Below are 17975 nucleotides of genomic sequence, written 5' to 3'. Positions count from 1 at the left end.
AAAGGAGAATGCTTACACATGTTGCACAGCTCAGTGCTTCTAATTTAAAGAAAACTGGCAAAGGTGCAAATCAGAACTGGTGAGCTCCTCTTCCTGAATGAGATCTGCAACATTAGGAACTGGTTTTGGCCCTCATTAGAGATACAGGTCTTTAACAGACAACATAAACAAGTACCACATGATAATATTGTGTTTTATACTATAGGGTTTTTTTTTATAACAAACATATGGTGACTGACATATTCTGAATAAACATCAAAGCTGGTCTGAGTTGTAAATCAAGAAGTAGAACTAAGTGAACATCTTTAGTCGACAGAATTCACTTTTCCAGGCGAGCTGAGCCAAATGATTCGGATCCCGTAAAAAGAACCGGCCGAGGCTCTCATCGCAGTCACCGTGCAGCGGGCAGCCCTTTCGGAGTCGCGTTTGGATGACGACGCCAACAGAGGAGGTGCTGCTTTGCCACGTCGGTCTCTGTGCAGCGCACTTACACTGTTGCTCCTCCAGCCCAGCACTAACTTTTAGAGCCGTTTTATGCCTCCGGAGGGGAACAGAGCGACCCCGCAGCGCCGCCGTTGCCGTTGTAAGTCGTCGCCGCGCCCGCACAGCGTCGGATACTGAAGCTGGGAGGTGGAGAAATGCCCGTTGCTGTCTGGACTCGTCACACAACTGACTGATGCATCCTCGCTCGGCTCAGTTCAGCCCTCCGCATGTCGTCGATGTTGTGTGAGTAGACCTAGCTTTTAGATCCTGCTCACTTTATTCCAGCAGGCTAAGCAGCAGGCTAGCAGCTTCACGTGTGTGTCTTTCATAAAGATTTGTGAAGAGTTCTCGCAAGTTTTCTTAAGGGGGTGGGGGAAAAAAATGGACAACGCTGCCTTATGCCATGATTCACGCAAGCAGCTTTAGTGCATGTCTTAGCAAGTTAGTGGCCATAAAACACCTCGTAGCAAAATTTTCCTCCGAGGGGATGGGAGGGAGAAAAAAAGCCCAGCATCAGAGTCCAACAAGTGCATCGGTTCGGGACTTATTCATCTCCAAAAGCCCCAACAGAGGGACGCGCTGTTGCACACAAACACCGAGTCATTGTAGTTAATGTCTGCAGTCAACAGTTCCTGTTTTCACTTTTGACTTCCAGCTGTAGTTCAGGTCCCCTGTGGTGAGTTTGCGCGCATGCTAACGTCTGTTTCCTGTTTGTGGATGCAGCTCAAACAGCCCAGTTCTGCTGCTGCGCGTTCAGCATCTGCACAGTTCGTCATGAAGCGTGAAGGAGATGCTGGTCCAGTCAAAGGCTGGATGCTGTCAGCCTCTGCTTTGTGGTGCAACGGCAAGGGAAACGGGCTCGATTAGTGAAAATAATACCATTTAAAATACATGATAAGGAAAAAAAATGCACAAAAAACACAATTTTTTTGTGTGACGTTTAAAGTGGGTCCTACAGATTCTGTTTTGGTTGGGTTTGTATTCACAGCTTGTTTTAACATAGAGATTCAAATGTGTTGTTTCAGGCGCTCCGGAAACAATGGATCTGACTTTTACCTTCAAAGTACTGCCTCAATAAATACCACTGCTACTACAGATTAAATGTAATTATATAAAAACAGTGGAACTGCATAATTGGTTGGTTCTTATTATTGAAAAAAGTGGGAAGTTCTGGCTAACACCTGTATTTTCTTAATGACTTGACCACCGCCACCTCTCTGCCTTCTGAAACGCTTCATGCTGCATTAAACAGCCAGGACTCCACATATTACACAAGTGCATGGTGCTTAAATAATTAGCTAGCATTTATTGCAGCCCAGACAGACCTCAACTGCATGTTGTGTAATTAAATGAGCAAAAAAACAACAACAAAAAAAAGATTTATTTGCCTCGGTCGCACGCTGAATATTACAGCAACATGTTGCTGTAAAAATACAAAATGTAGAAAAATTCATTGCTGCCTTGCATTGCTCCAACGCAGCCGAGGAAAACAATTTGCAGATCTTACTTGAATTTCACACTGAAGTTGGGACTTCAGAGGGAATTTCGACTCACCTAAGGCAGCCGCCAGTATTTGTACACCATATGCTGAGATTTCCCCTCAAAATTACCAGCTAAACGTTCGTATTAGTTCTGCTATAGGTAATCTCAGATGATAGATAGAACACACTTTATTGATACCCGGAGGGAAAATTGCTTAATTGTTGACGAGGTACTCTCTCTAAGGTATTAAATGTTAATGACACAAATATAACAAATATATCCTATATAGGTTACAGGATATAACTTTATTGGATATATATATATATATAAATATATATATATTCAATATGATGAATGTAAGTAAATAAATAACAAGCTGCACATGCAAATATGTTAATTCATAAACTATAAATGAGTGCCGAGTTAAATTAGAGTTTAGTAACTCAGACTTTGGTGTCATAAAGCCTGATGGTTATAGGCAGAGGTGATTTTCTGTGTTGCTCTGTGGCAAAGTGAACACCACAGTTTAACAATCTGATTTCTACCACGTGGTTTTCTAGTCAAGACAGTGGCATGGAAACACAAGAAGCACAACTGAATTTCATTAAAACAGTCATGTAACACTTCAGTTTATTCTGTTAAAAATAAGCTTTGCACCAGCACAACAAAATCTGCCACTCGTAAGTTGACCTAATTGAGAGGTGGTGCCTCATATGCTTCTGATGTTTACATATTTGCGGATGCGTTGTCAACAACTTTCCTCTTGAGTTTTTCAAGCTTAAATTTGTGATGTTTCACTTGTTGTCAGCCACAGGTTCGATCATTGAGACATTACAAGTCTACTTGGTGGAAATACTTCAGAGCTAAAATAGAGGAAGAAACAAGTTATGAATGATTTCCTGAGTCTGCTTTTGTTTGTTTTAAATCCTTAGTTAAAAGCGACGACAGTAAATATGTATATTAAGATTCAATTTACATGAACGCAAACAAATATGAGTAAAAAGGATTCATTTTAATACACTGAACTTACTTCTGTTTTTTCAGCTTGGTTAGAATTTCAGAGACCAGACAAACATTTTTTTCCTTGTTTTGCTTTTTTTTTATAACATGGACAAAATATAAATCTTGTTGCTGCTGTTAATAGAGACCGTCAATTATTTTTTTATTATGCGAGTTGATTTTATCTTCGCTGGGCCTTTTACATTTGGTATGGAAGACACACTTAATTAAAAGTTAATTGAAATGTATAAAAGTCCCCATCAATTGAGATGTAGGGATACATAGTTCATTGTTTTAACAAAGTGTCACATTTGGTGCCAACTTTGCAAAGAGGCTGAAAAATATTTAAGGCAGCTTCTGAACTTTGCAGTATTTTAATAACTTGCAGACATTCCAAAAAGTATTAAAGTGCCTTCATAAGTGTTGTCTATGTTTCAGTCAGACATTTTACTGTGTTTTTCTGCTTGTGCTATAAATGCAGCACATTACTAGTTACTATACTGTAGTTATACCTGCAACTTTCCTACTGTAATAAAGTCTGAGCCAAAAGCTCTTTCTGTATCAGACACATAGTATTCATAAATAACACAATGAAGATAAATTGCTCCCTTTATTTGTCAAGATTTTATTTTTTTTAAGTTAACTTTTCCAGTTAGAGCTCAGCCAGGCAGGGCTGCTTTTTTTCCGCTGAGAATTGGGGGTGGGGGGATTTGCTGCGTTTGTGTCACTGAGATATTATTTGACAAAAACCAGGGATGTTGCAATAAGGGAGGGTTTGGATGAGGTGATGTCGGTAGCGACATGAGAAACAAGCCGAGTTTTCAAGCTGCTTTGTTTGGTCTGAGAGATCTGCACCGGTCTGTTGCCAAGCAGAGTAGAAACTCATACAGATGTGACGTAAATCTCTTTGTTTTTATGCTGGTTACAACCTGGATGTTGTAGTAAAAAAATATTATATGCTTAAATAACAATCCAAAACAAAACAAAAAAAAAACAATCTTCTTTCACAAAATATATTTCTCTGAACTTTTGCCATGATTCACATATTTATTTTTGTTTAGGAACGTAAAAATAGTTATAGGCAGTCCCCGAAAATAAATAATTAGTTTGGTAGAACATTTTGTCAGATTTAATCATGATGGTGTTTTCAGCACCATTAACGTGGCATTTGGTTTTTACAGTGATGACACATAAATGCATGAACAACTGGGAGCCCGCTCACTGGCAAACAAGAGCATATGTGCAGCTTATTTTTTTTCACTTAATTAACTTCCCGACCGTGTATTTATTGCATATCGGTTGTGAAGTTAAGCCTTACGCTAATTACTGTTTACCTTTCAGGTTTGCTGGTTTTCAATAGCTTTTTTTATGTTCTGTTTATCCTTCCCGTTCTCTTTTTTAAAAATTTTTTTTAATTGAACCTTTTGTTTTCCTCGTTACGCCCTGCAGTGACCTTGAAGTACATGGTGGGTTTTTGAGAGGAACGGTAACTGGCGACCATGCCAGGAGGCCGCAGGGGTCCCAGCAGACAGCAGCTAAGTCGCGCCTCTCTGCCGTCCCTGCAGACTCTGGTCGGAGGCAGCGTCAGCAATGGCATGGGCCTCAGGAACAGGTAATGCACAGATGCAACTTTGAGGACTCTTAAGAGCTGCTGTAACAGGACTTCGTTTAGAACGTGGAGCTCGACATCGTCAATAAGTGGAGAAAAAGGCATAAAAGCACAAACTGTGTAAAGGCAGTGTTTGCTGTGTTGAAAGAAGGACTTTTTTTTGCAGGAAAATAAATTAAAGAGCTTTAATAATATTCAATTGATTATTAAAGACAAAATAAACAAGCTGTCTGGTTTTACAAAATTCTGATTTAAAATTTTCACAACTGCAAAGAAAAAATATTAAAACCTACAATTTTCCTCCTGCTGAAAGAAGTTATGAAGTAGATCAGTGGCATCAACAACTTGACATCTTTTTCTTTTAACTACGAATCAGATAAGAGGATGGGTTTTGAATAATCCCTCAGGCCCTGCCTAATAAGTCTCTTCCACATTTGAAGCGTTGCATGTGTTGATAGTGTTTCAGCAGCTACAGATGTGTCGGGACGGTCGCTGCATCGTTGAGTTTCTATCAAGACTTCTTAATGGAAGTTCCTTCTCCTGTCTCTCCCCATTTTAAATGCTCTGCTTGTCAAACCTTTGCACAGTTACCCGCTTTGGTCGGCCACCAAAAGTAGGTCCGCCATTATGCAAATGGAGAAATTACTAAACCAAATTTCTCCATTCCAGAGTTTAGTCTTACCCGGTATAACTTGGATATAATTTGTATGTTTTACAGATTATGTTAGTTTTAATACATGCAGCTTTCATATGATAAGTTCAGACATTCTTTTCAATATTGTGTTGTCAGTTGAACTTGTTTGACCAGGTAACATTATTCTTGAGAAGTAATTAGTCACAATCTCATGGTGATTTCTACCCACTTTGTAAATGAATCAAGCCAAGTTTTTTCTGTCAATCCAACTATGAGGGCAAATGGAGAAGTTGTCAAATTAACTCTGGGCTTCACATCCAGGCCTCAACCTCTGGTGCCTTTTAGCTGCATCCCTGCTCCAACACACCTGAATCACATCGATGAATCACCACCTGTATGGAGTCAAATTTTCCAGAGTCCTGGCGATGGCCTCATTATTTGACTTAACTGCGTAGAAGCGGTGGCGCATCTAAAAGTTGCAGAACGTTTAGACGCATCTAACCAGACCTAACCAGACCTTGAGGTCCTGGATATGAAGATCACTTTCCACCAGAATGGGATCAAACTATCCAGGATCCTCCTGAAGTTGCAGATTTGTTTCAAATATTAAATGTGTTGTTGTCAGGGTCATGAGAAGGTGTGCAGTAGGTTTCAAGGTAACAACAGACCAACTAAATCAGTCAGAATGTCACAAAAGAAGTGAAGTCGCTCACCACATTGAAAATCTGACACCAAATTTCATTTTTCAGTCATCCAACTGCTTTTCAAGCAAGTTCAAGGTCAAGATTCTGTTTTCAAATCTCATAAAAAGAAAGCCAGACAATTGACAAAATTTTTTTTAGATTTTTGTTATGAAATAACTCTTGATTGATACATTTACTGAACTTGGTACTTTTCATTTTTTGTTATCTGCCATATAAATCCTTTCATGCTCATTTAAATGATGATTATGAAACATTTAAATAAACCCTCAATTCTGTAAGGATGTATTATTTCCTTTTAACAAAAATGTACATGTCACACACATGGTTAATGCTGCTTTCACAGAGCATTTCATTACTTTTTCAGGCATGTCTAAATGACGCTGTGAGGATTATTAAATCACCTCATTTTTCTAGTATTTCATTTGTTTTCTTTCACTGTTTGTGAGAAAGTGAAATGTAGCTAAATGTTTTGGGGAGTTTTAGTCTCTACAGTTCACTGCAGCTGTTATTCAACTGAAATTCATTGTTTACTTGGACTTCTTTCAGAAGCAGTAACTCGGTGGGTCTGTCTGCTCCACCCATTTCTACTCTCATCACTCCGGAGCTGGTCCGTCACTCGCGGATCCCAGAGCTGCCGTTGGACAGCAGCTTCCTGTTTGAGTTCCTGCTCTTTCTCTACCTGTTGGTTGCTTTATTCGTCCAGTACATCAACATCTACAGGACGGTGTGGTGGTACCCCTACAGTCATCCGGCTGCCTCTACCTCACTCGTGAGATTACGCAGACATCATTTCAGTTAATGCAGAACAACAAAGATGAGCAGGAAAAGTTTTTTTTTTTAAACAACCTCTGTTGTCCTTGTAGAACTTTCATCTAATGGACTACCACCTGGCTATCTTCATCACTGTCATGTTGGCCAGGAGGCTTGTTTGGACCATCGTGTCAGAGGTAAATGTACTGGCTGGCGCTCTAATCCAAAAGCTGCAAAATGTACCTCGATGATTGCAAAGTAGTATTTTCTGTTTTTCAGGTGTCTCATAGCAGTGGAGGGTCCCTGTTCCGTTACATAATACTTATTACAGCGCGGCTCAGCCTGCTGACCATGTGCGGCTGGGTGCTCTGCTGGACGCTGGTCAACCTGTGCAGGAACCACTCTGTCCTCAACCTTCTGTTCCTGGGATACCCGTGAGTCCTCAGAGCAGATCGCTGTCCAGAGCGCTGTGCTTGTCTAATATGTCACTTCAGACATTTATACATATACTGAATCTTGGGAGGTAAAGTTAGAAAGTCTGCCGTCAGACTATCATGTTATAATGTTACTCCCTGATTGAAAACCTGCAAGTGTTGCTTTGATTCTTTCTTACGTGTTTGAAGAATCCTTTAATCTCTTGCCCTTCAGTGCTTGCTCGTTCAAAACAGAGCCTATTTTCACAAAGCTCCCCCTCACAGCGCACCCCGCTCCCACACACTTCCACCGGTGGAAGTGTGCGCTGTCATCACAACAAAATTTGCCGGATGATAAATTGTCCCAGAAGTTATTGATATTATAAATTATACATGATAATACTGTTGTTTTAGAAGTAAGACAATAGTAATGGGATCATAATCCAGGAACTCATTCTCAAAAATCAATTACTTGAAATTCTAATGAACATTTGACCCTAGAACTGGAAGACATTTTAATCATCCCAAATTTGTTATTGCAACAGAAACAACAAAAATAATTATGCAGCATCAGTAAACAAATTTTTCCTTCACACAAAGGTCTAGTTGAGACCAAGGCACCAGACTGAAGACTTTTGTCATCCAGTTTTTGGTAGAAACAGTGAGATGAGAAAACGATAAATTATGTAAATGGAAATTATTCAGCTTGTTTTAACTCATTACGTGATTAATTACACGCGTCTACCTTCAGTCCAGAATCTAAAATACTTTGGTAAAGCCTGAACTGGATTAGTTTACTTGGAACAAGATTTCTATCCAGCGCTGTTCCCATTACTGTCCTTTAAGCACTTACCTAAGCAAGACAAAGCATATTTTTACAGTTGCATCTGATAGATTTCCATTGCTAGTCAAAATGTATCTTCATCAGAAAGCTTTTGCAAGGAAAGATTTACAAAGCTGCTAATTGATGTGCATACCCACAACAGTTCAATAATGCCAGGGAGTCTTTCTGCTTAATGTGCTAATGGAACCAGAAAATGCGATTTGCTCTCTCTTGGTGCCTCTCAACATTTAAAAGATGCATGATGTGTTCACGTTACACATAATGTGAATCCCGTTCTTTCTCTGTTTTCCCCTCTCGCTTCACTCGCTGTCCTCTTCAGATTCGGTGTGTACGTCCCACTCTGCTGCTTCCATCAGGAAGGAGGGAAAAGCCAAGCGCCGGGATCTGACTGCGAATACCCCGCCGAACACCAGCAGGCCGACCTCACAGAGTCCCAGCTCTTCCGACCTCGCGACTTCCTCTTCCTCTTGCGGGAGAACATCAGAGAACAGTTCTCCAGCCCACCACACATGCCCACTCACACCTGCCCGCAGCACATACACTCGGACACGCCCGAGCTGATTCGGGCAGAAGTGGAGGAGCTGAAAAGCGACTTTAACCGGCGGATCAAAGAAGTGCTATTCAACTCACTGTTCAGTGCTTACTATGTAGCCTTCTTGCCTCTCTGCTTTGTCAAGGTTGGTGTTTTCTTGACATTAAAGTCCTTTCATCCGCTTCATACCCAGCCTTCAGTTTGTTCAATAACTACCTTCATTTTTGGCCAAGTTCAGCCTGATCTCATTCCCTTCCTGCCAACAGAGTACACAGTACTACGACATGCGCTGGTCTTGTGAGCATCTGATTATGGTGTGGATCAACGCCTTTGTGATGCTGATGAGCCAACTGCTGCCTCCCAGCTACTGCGACTTGCTCCATCGCTCGGCGGCTCACCTGGGCCGCTGGCAGAAACTGGAGCACGGTTCATACAGTAACACACCTCAGCATGTGTACGTGTCCAACATACGCACGCACACACACACACACACACACACACAGCGTTGTTCTCACAGAGACAAATGAAGCTGATGTTTGTGGTTTGTGTGATGTTTGTGTCTTTCAGGTGGTCAGAAAGCACTGTTTGGCCTCAGGGGGTGTTGGTACGACACAGTCGATGTCTATACAAGGCTGTAGGATCCTATAATGTTGCGCTTCCCTCCGACGTTTCCCATGCAAGGTTTTATGTGAGTATCTCATTTTGTTTAGTCGGACAAAGTTACATATTTGGAAAAATAAAACTGAAATGGGGAAGTGAGAATTGGTGTTTTGTAGTTTTATATTCGGCCAGCATTTGATCTTGATGAAAATGTGGCCTTTTATTTGCATGAACATAACCACAAAAACCTGAATGTGTGCAACTCTTTAACTTCCTCCAACGAGTTTTTAACTGTAAGGTAATCGGAGAAGGTACAAAGTTAATTAAAAATCCTATTTATTTTACCAGTTCCTCTTTTTTTAATAATAGAGTATTTAGGGTAATGAATTTCCCTAATGTGACTATGTAAAGCCAGTTTAATTGCATATCTTTTTTTCAAGTGGCAAGTGGATGGAGCCATAAACATGTTTAATTTCTGCCTTACAATTTATCAATATTTGTGATGGGAACTGAAGAAAGTGGATAGGTTCTGCTTTTGTTAGTGCAACAACTTCTGTGAGTCAGAAGAAATCTGCAAAGTGAAAAATACGTTCAACAGTGCTGAATGTCCAGTACAAGTTTTATTTGTTTCGTTTTCTGGACGTTTTAGTTGATTATACACAAAGGAGAGAGAAGGGGTAACAAATATTCAGAAAATGGGAATAAAGCTGCAGCAAGATCTGCAGCTTCTGCACATTGGTGCATGCACTCTGTCGAATGCTTCTCCAGTGAAAGAAGTTTTCACAATGAAGAGATTATGAAATACAAATAAAACTTCACCCACACGACAGACCGCAGCCTTCAAATTATGACCCTGCTTAACAACAAAGGGGAAATAACTGTGTATTTAAAAAAATAAGTTCATCTAAAATGAAACCATTTATTTTCATCAATGTTGAGTTGATGTCTGACAGAATGTTAATTATGTGACAAGCGGAAACTTTGACAACGTTGGAAGGGCTCTTGTAAAACAGTTTTGTTTGACAGTCTATCATCTCCTCTGAGCCGATACATTTTCCACTAGCATGGGAAGTTTAACGCCGTCCTGGTCGGGACAAAGCAATGCCGATATTGAAACACTCCACTCTCTTGATCTTGTAGTCCCAGAACAGAAAGCGTGAGCTAGCATGCAGGGAGCGTGTCGTCACTTCATTGCTTTTACAAATCTATGCCTGGTCTGCATGAACACACCGTAGTTTAGAAAAACTCTCCCCTCCTCACCAATAATTGCCTGTGAATATAGATGCAGCACAAAAATGTCCGCTTTATGAGATACTCATCTTAATGTTGAAATGAAAATTGTTAAGCCCTCGGTTATTTTGACCCAGTAAATCCAAAGCTAATTTTTATTCTCAATTCTCCTCTGTGTCCTTGCAGTTCCTGTTTCATAAGCCATTGCGGATCTTGAACCTGCTGATCGGGATCGAGTCCAGCGTGGTTTTGTACCAGTTATACTCTCTGCTGCGCTCTGAGCGCTGGAACCACACGCTGTCGCTGGGCCTTATTCTCCTCTGCAACTATTACGTGCTTTTTAAACTTCTTCGAGATCGCATTGTGCTGGGCAAAGCCTACTCCTACCCTCTGTCCTCCAGCAGTTCGGGGCTCAAGTCGCAGTAAAGGACAACAAAACCTCACCTACAAACTCTGGATGTGGAGCTGTGGGCCGGAGGGGGTGCAGACTGTGAACTCATAACTGTGTTTTTGATACGGTTCTATTTTTAATGCGATGTTTGTATATGCCTATTTAAAAGAATATTTTTATTTTGTATACTATTTCGTGTTACACCGGGCATTACCGCTCTGACATTAGCATGTTGTTACGTTGTTGCCAGACGACAGGGAAGTCAGGGAATGCCTGGGGGTGACTTTCACCAAAGATGCTTCAAGTGCAAGCGGCCAATCACACATCAGATGTGGCCCTAAACTGTTAATAAAGTGAGGAACTCCAGATGAGAGGAAGGATTTGTGCCTGAGATCCAGATTGTGGTTGTTTCTTATTATTATTATTATTATTTTTGCTTCAACCCAGACTCTTTTCTCTGCAGGCAGCCAGTGTTTAGGGAGGCAACCGGTTTGATCATTTCAGCATAAATGCTGCAATTTATGGCAACTCTTAGATTTTGCTTTTAAAGTGGTTTCTAATTTTGCCTGAATGTTCTCATTGGCGGAGTTGGATGGGAAAGGTCACTTGTTTTGTTTTTGTTGGGATCATAACTAAATTCCTTAGTTTAATCCAAATAAAGCTGAAGTATGCAGCTGTAACGTGGCTTTTTCATGTTTTATTTGAATAACTCAGCCACACGAACGTGAGTGACTTTTCATCCGACTATAACCAAAAATATATACATTTCAAAATGACAAACTATTCTGAAAGCAGGTTGTTTTAGTAGTTTTGTTTGGTTATGTCAGCAATATCGAAATAAGTACAACTGGAGGCAAACTGATCCTAGAAGTCTACAAAAAAAAAGTAACTTGATTGAACTGCGCCAAATGTTTGTTTCCCCTCTGTTCACATCAGCTGCAGCTCCGCCTGCGGCCAAACTGCTCTCACACGGCGTGGAGGTGTTGAGGAGAGCGTACAGTCAACAGATGCATTATTTAGATCAAAACTATGACCTAATTTCTACTTTCTAAATTCAACCTTCTGTGGCACTGTAAGTTTCTGTTTCATAGGTTGATTCCACGACACTTTGACTCCTGAACGGTAATTAAATGGGAGGATAATACAACTTGTAACGGCAATATGTCCAGTTTAGCTGTTTTGTTGGGTTAGAGTGGAGAAAATGAAGAGAATGTGGCGAATAAAGAGATATTCTTGGCTATGCCAGAGCCCGTTTCCACTGTAACATGAAAAAGCTGTCATCACTCACTGATCTGGAGTTACCAGAAGCTACTGTTGGGTTGGGGGTGAAAGCTGGCAGAAAATACACTTCTAACATTTCCAGTTCCTATATGCAAAGTTTCCAAACAAAGGTCACTTTCTCTTTAGTCTCACTCATTGAGCTGCCTCATATTCTTTATTGCCTTTTCTGTTTGAGCTCCGACTCTTAACACCTTCATTAGTTTCAGCATCGAGACAAATGAAACTCCTGGATCTTCGGTTAAACTTCATGCAAAATACAAGTGCCAGTTTTCTTCTTAGGTTTGCTCATTGGTGCTTTATGTGTTTCACATTTTTCACACGAATGTAGTGAATATCACCAACGAAATGGTTCTGTTGAGATTGCATGTTTGTGCAGCTGATTAAAAGCAGCCTTAAGAGCACAGCGATTTGAAATATTGGTTTTGAATGTTGTGGTTCTCCCATCTTTTCACTCGCCCATAACTGCATAACATTGTTTCAGGATTTTAGGTTCTGCATCCGTTTAGTTTACTTAAGTGCTTCATCTTCACTCCCTTCCAATTGGCAACTCCAAAGTAGGTCGAAAAAAGAAAAAGCGATCAGTCTGTATGTTGACCGATTACATGTTCAGCTTTTGATCCCATTGCTGTGAAATGTATTGATCTTATATGAGTTTACATAAAATTTTACAAAAATTATAATGCGACTCAATTGATTCAAACTGAAAATAAGATTTTTTGGGGGGCTGGGGGATTCTATTTTGGTTTCAGTGTGCCAAATCCCTGGATCCAGGTTCAGATTCCCGGCTGTTCAGTGTGTCACTGCTGGTGAAGTTCTAGGACCCGATCCTCATATCTCAGCTTTTGACAGTATTCAGCTTCCGCAAATCCTTTCTGGATATTCTGACACCTGAAATAAAGTAAATATGTTCAAACCAGTTGAGTTTTTTTCTGTGCAAAGACAAAGGAATATATATATAATTTATTTATTTTTTTTTTTATCTTAAGGATCTTCTATATTACATTTTTGTAGTCTTTGATTTTTTTAGAAAAGCACAAGACTCATCACAAGACTCATCTGAGCTGACGAGGCAAAATTTGCGGGTGCATGCAGTACTTTATCTCGCCACGAGATGACGCCATACAACAAGCTCCAGTAACTCATGGCCCACATGAAACAAGCTTCTACTAGTCATCCTGTAAAATAAAGATTCATTTATTAGACTCCATTAGCATTGAAAATAATGTATGCTTGCTGGTTAACTTTGATGTCAACTAGGAGAAGGTGCAAAATGCAGTTTACAACTTTGGCTTCGCTGACATGTACATTCATCCACAGGTCTGATTTTCAGTAGAAGTCTTGACAGTGCATTCTTACTCAACATAACTGCAACAAAAGGAAGACGTGTCCTCTCCATCGGCTTGCATTTCACATCACAAAAGCTGACAGATGCTTTGATTATTCACAATCATCTTTTAAAAAAACACAAATACAATCTTTGAAAGTATGTAGGGCTTCAGAGGCGTAAATGAAGGTGCAATGATGACCACAACAATAAAAGGTTTGAACAGTTTGTCATGACCAAGGGCTTTGATTGCTTTCTTTACAGCCCCCGAAATGGGACAAAACCATGAAGATGATTTGTTTCACCATGTCGGTGTTGAACATACAGTGGTGATAAACGCATCGGCTCGCAAAAGTATCCGTATTGCTTGAATTGTTCATGTTGTCACGTTACAATCACAAACCTCAATGTATTTAACCGGGATTTTCTTATCACCAACAGAGTAAACTCATTGTTATGGAGGAGTAAAAAGATGCATTTTTCTCAAAACCTTTTGAAAAAAGAAAAAAACTAAAATGTGTGCTTTGCCTATGTATTCAGCCCCATCACTCTGATGCCCCAAAAAACAATTAGAAAAAAAATGGCCCCAGAAATAAAAATAATCTGAAAAAAAAAATCAGTCAAGCTGTGTTTGGCGTAATCTCTGCTTAGAAACAGGTGTTCAGTCAAAGCCTCGGAGGTTTGCTAAGAGAACGTGATTAAAACATCAAGAAAGACACAAAGAACACAGCGGATCAGACTGGGGAAAAGTTACGGAGGTGTTTATAAAGGTTAGCTTATAAAAGCATATCCCAGGCTTTGAACACCTCATAAAATTGTTAAATCCATAAAGTTAAATTCAATATTTTAAAAACATATGGAAACAGTGCAAACATATATGGTGCGAGAACTATAATAAGGCAATCAAGATGCCAGGGGCGCCGCTGTAGAAATTACAAACATCCAGAGAACAGGTAGGAGATTGCTGTTGATAGGACAACTATTAGCATAGCATTCCAGAAAGTGAGACAATGGAAGCTATTCTTGCCATGAGTCGTGTATAAAAGACGGCTAACGAAGAAAGTTTTCTGGTTGGATGAGGCTGAAATGTAACTTTCTTGGAAAATTGGCGGTTGAAAACTATTTTGCTAAATTACCCTGAAAACAAAACCCCCCACCATGAAACAAGGAGGTGGCAGCCTCTGTTTCTCAGCAGTGCAGCGAAGCTTGGAGCTCAACACTGGGCAACACTGGAGAAACGTCAAGTTGGGCAAAGAGGTTCACCAAAACATAAACGCCCCCCTGGATTAACCATTTTGATTTTACCACAGCCACTTCACATAAACACCCCCACCTTCTAAATAAACAACAAAGTGGAAAGAAAACGTGATGCACTTATCAGAAACACTAAAATATACTTATGAGTTTGTTGCTTCACAAGAAGAATTTTGTAGATGGTCCAACAAAAACCTAAACATATTCTGAATTTTATAGATGGGATGATCAAACCAGAATCATCTGGAGCACAGATATTTTCTAAGTGCTCAATTAATGCAAAATGCAAAATCAATGCAAAATGCAAGGGTTGAGCTGTGGATAGAGGTTGATTTCACATTGACGAGACACGCGGTTAAGTAGAACAAAACTTTTGGAGTACAACTTTGCAGCTGACAACTTTTTTTGAATGCTAATGACGCCCTGGAGGGAGAGCCATGTATAGCAGTAACCATATGTTAAATCTAAGGATATGTATCTGTTTGATTGGTCCTGTCAAATTTTAGTCCCAATATGACTTATTTTATTAAAGAAGAGTCAATATTTTCTGTGCCTAGATTTGCTAAGCTGGTAATGACCCAAATCTCTGCTGCATCTGTAACTGTAATAAAGGATTGAGTCAGAGGGGCTGAATACATTTATGTCACATTATATATATATATTTTTTTAGAGATTCATTTTTAAAACTGCACCATTCTTGTATTTGTGGTTGTAACGTCACAACATGCGAAAAGGTTTCTCGAGATTGGCACAGTTCTTTTTGCAGCTACAGCCCTGTGCAGTCCTCTGTACGTTTATTTTTTATTTTTCCCTTCACCCCTCTCTGCAATCCACAAAGTTTCCTTTAATCCAGTAGCAGATCTGTGCATATTTAAGAGGTGTGATTCTGACTGCCACGTTAAACTCCTGAGATGTCCCTTTCTTCTCCACCCACTGGTGCCCGGAGAACACACCTATCACCTTGCGCTCCCAACGCCGCCGCCGCCCGTCCCACATCCGGGCGTAGACTCCAGAGCCGCTGGCCCCAGGCTGAGCGTCGCAGTGCTGGTACAGCAAGTCCGACGTCTCCTCGCCTGCCCGACAGAACCGATACACCAGCTGTCCAGGGCGGTCATTGTCAAATCCTGAGAAGTGGACACGACGGCCGGGAAGCCTCTGAGCTGGGGGGCTGACCCCGAGCTTCATGTGGCGGCGTTTGTGAGGCTTTTTCAGCTCCAGCAAAGCATAGTCGTAGTCCATCCCGATGTCATTGGCGTTGCCTTTAATCCAACCTTTGGGAACGTGGGTGCGCTTGGCTCTGATCCACTGGAACTTCATTTTGTCATTGGCAGGTGGGGCGTACTGATCTGGGCCTCCCTCTACGTGGTTGGTAAAGTTAGAGGGAAAGTAAACAGGTGAATGTTGTACATCCCGTTGCTTTGGTTTCAAAAAGCCCACCCGAAGCCTCTGAGCTCCTTTCACGTAGTTTTTGCCATCGTGAACACAGTGGGCAGCGGTGAGAACATGACGGTCCCCCACCAGTGTACCAGAACATCCAGTGGACAGTTTGACAGCCACTGAGAACGGGTACTTAAGCAGGAAGTTCTGCCCTGCAATACTAAAACGACCATCATGTCCAAATATCTGTCGTTTTCTTCTGACATGTGACCGCTCTGCCTTACCAGAGGAACCAGAGGAGTAAGCAGGACTGGTATTGGAGTAGGGATTGTAGCCATAAATCCCAATGGCGGTCTCAGTGAGTTGGCCGTTAGAGTTTAGAGTCTCATAGGCCAGAAGGCTCCGCAAATCCCAGTAGCTGGGACGAGGGGCTTTCTTGTGGCATTCCGGGTCGCAGGGGGAAGCGACGTCCAGGCGTGCCTCATTCAGAAACTGCGGCGTCGGTCGAGCCTCCGTCTGCTGGGGCAGGACCACAGGGATACGCTGGAGAATCCACTGACGCCGAGGGGAGGAGGACAAAACCGAGGGAAGGAGAAGGAGACACAGAAGGGAGGCCAACCTGTGTGGATGTGAAGAAGCAGAGAGCGTGTGAATCACGTTGTGAAAAACAAAAAGTACAACGACACAGTAAATATTTCTACAAGACACAAGCGATTAACTGTGACCGGATGTCTGGACCCCCCCTCTTATCAAACATCCTCATTCCTGAAGCCTCCATCATACATTTTTAATTACATGCATGAGAGTTGAGGGAGGGCTTTTAATCTTGAGGAATTCTGATCTGAGATGCAGCTGTAACTTTCCACTGTTTGCAACGCAGCAAACCCGACAAACAAGGAGAAGATCGGCTCTCTGAGGGGAAAATTCCTGAACTGGCCTGAGGGACTGACCTTAAACCATAAAGAGCAGCTGAAGCATGTTGCAGGGAGAACAGAGGAGGAGGGTGGGATGTTGTAAACGGATCAGTGGGACACAATGCATGGCTCAGAGTTTTAAAATTCACATTCAGTCCTTCTTTTTCCCCTTTTGCTTCTTACAACCTATAAAGTTTATAACGACCAGAACAAGCGCGCTGCTATTGTCTGCTATTATTTCATTTGTAAACTATTCTTCTGTCGTTTTTTTCTTCTTTCGACGAGTTTAATTCTCCGTACCCATCCTTTCATTACGCACATCTCCATCACTGCCGTGTGACTTACCGGGGAAGCGCAGCCTTGGAGCGCATGATCCTGCCGCTGCAGGTGAGCCTCAGGTGGACACTCCAATAAAACAAAACCCGGCGGTGTCTCCGAAATTATTATTATATATATTTTTTGTTATTATTATTTAAGTCGCCTTGTTTAACTGAGACGTCGGAGTTTCATGCAGAGTCCTACTAACGTGATCCGCTCCGCAACGCGCAGCTCCGTCCAGAGCGAATGAGCGGGATCACCGCGCGCTGCTGGAGGAGGATCTGCAGCCTGCCTGATCCACAGAGTCACATCCGCCGACCGGGATCCAGAGCGCGCGGCGCAGAGCCCAGTGTCGTCATGTGACATCACGTCGCTGCTGCACGGAGCAGAGGAGGCGTCCTGGTTCTGAGCCCAGCTTCACCAAATTGTGCATGCTGGTGGTTTTCGTCATGCAAAAAAAAAAAAAAAAAGGTTTTCGAGTGAATCTTAAGTTTGAATATTATCAAAATATTCATTTGCTTTTGACTCTTTCCCCCCAAAGTAGGGCTGATATGATAGGCATTGATGAAATTTAATTTGTTCTTGGTAATTAATATTAAAATAAAAACTGTCTTGACAATGAAAGCGGAATGTTTGTGTAATTATTATTATTATTATTATTATTATTATTATTATTATTATTATTATTATTATTATTATTATTATTATTATTATTTCTTAAACAAAACATTTCCAAATTGTTTTTTTTTTTTTTTCACAATGCTAAGACTGTGGTGCAGCCTTATATCTATGTCTTAAAATAAAATAAAAAATAAAAAAATAAAATAAAAAATAAA

The 17975-nt window shown here is 41.0% G+C and overlaps 2 protein-coding genes across 3 annotated transcripts; one reads left to right on the top strand and one right to left on the bottom strand.

Annotated features, from left to right (window-relative positions):
* The first annotated feature begins 471 nt into the window (after positions 1 to 471).
* tmem39a (transmembrane protein 39A) lies at positions 472 to 11062 on the top strand. 2 transcript variants are annotated; one of them, XM_055044999.1, is made up of 9 exons: positions 472 to 726; positions 4414 to 4576; positions 6461 to 6680; positions 6775 to 6858; positions 6941 to 7095; positions 8238 to 8595; positions 8717 to 8904; positions 9018 to 9138; positions 10467 to 11062. In XM_055044999.1, exons 2-9 carry the CDS (start codon positions 4464 to 4466, stop codon positions 10704 to 10706), a joined length of 1479 nt encoding a protein of 492 aa, XP_054900974.1. In that variant the 5' UTR covers positions 472 to 726; positions 4414 to 4463; the 3' UTR covers positions 10707 to 11062. The 2 variants fall into 2 exon arrangements, with proteins under 2 accessions (XP_054900974.1, XP_054900973.1); XM_055044998.1 differs by having other exon boundaries at positions 6458 to 6680.
* A 2068-nt stretch (positions 11063 to 13130) lies between these two features.
* Positions 13131 to 17410, bottom strand: LOC129369524 (serine protease 23-like). The gene is made up of 2 exons (XM_055045000.1): positions 17167 to 17410; positions 13131 to 16526 (listed from the first exon to the last, which is right to left on the bottom strand). The coding sequence occupies exons 1-2, from the start codon at positions 17190 to 17192 to the stop codon at positions 15344 to 15346; spliced, it is 1209 nt and encodes a 402-aa protein (XP_054900975.1). The 5' UTR covers positions 17193 to 17410; the 3' UTR covers positions 13131 to 15343.
* Between the last annotated feature and the right edge of the window lie 565 nt (positions 17411 to 17975).

Source organism: Poeciliopsis prolifica, unplaced genomic scaffold (assembly GCF_027474105.1).
Source record: "Poeciliopsis prolifica strain line A6 unplaced genomic scaffold, Auburn_PproV2 SCAFFOLD021, whole genome shotgun sequence".
NCBI classification, from domain to species: Eukaryota; Metazoa; Chordata; class Actinopteri; order Cyprinodontiformes; family Poeciliidae; genus Poeciliopsis; species Poeciliopsis prolifica.
This window is presented reverse-complemented; position numbering and strand designations above follow the sequence as displayed.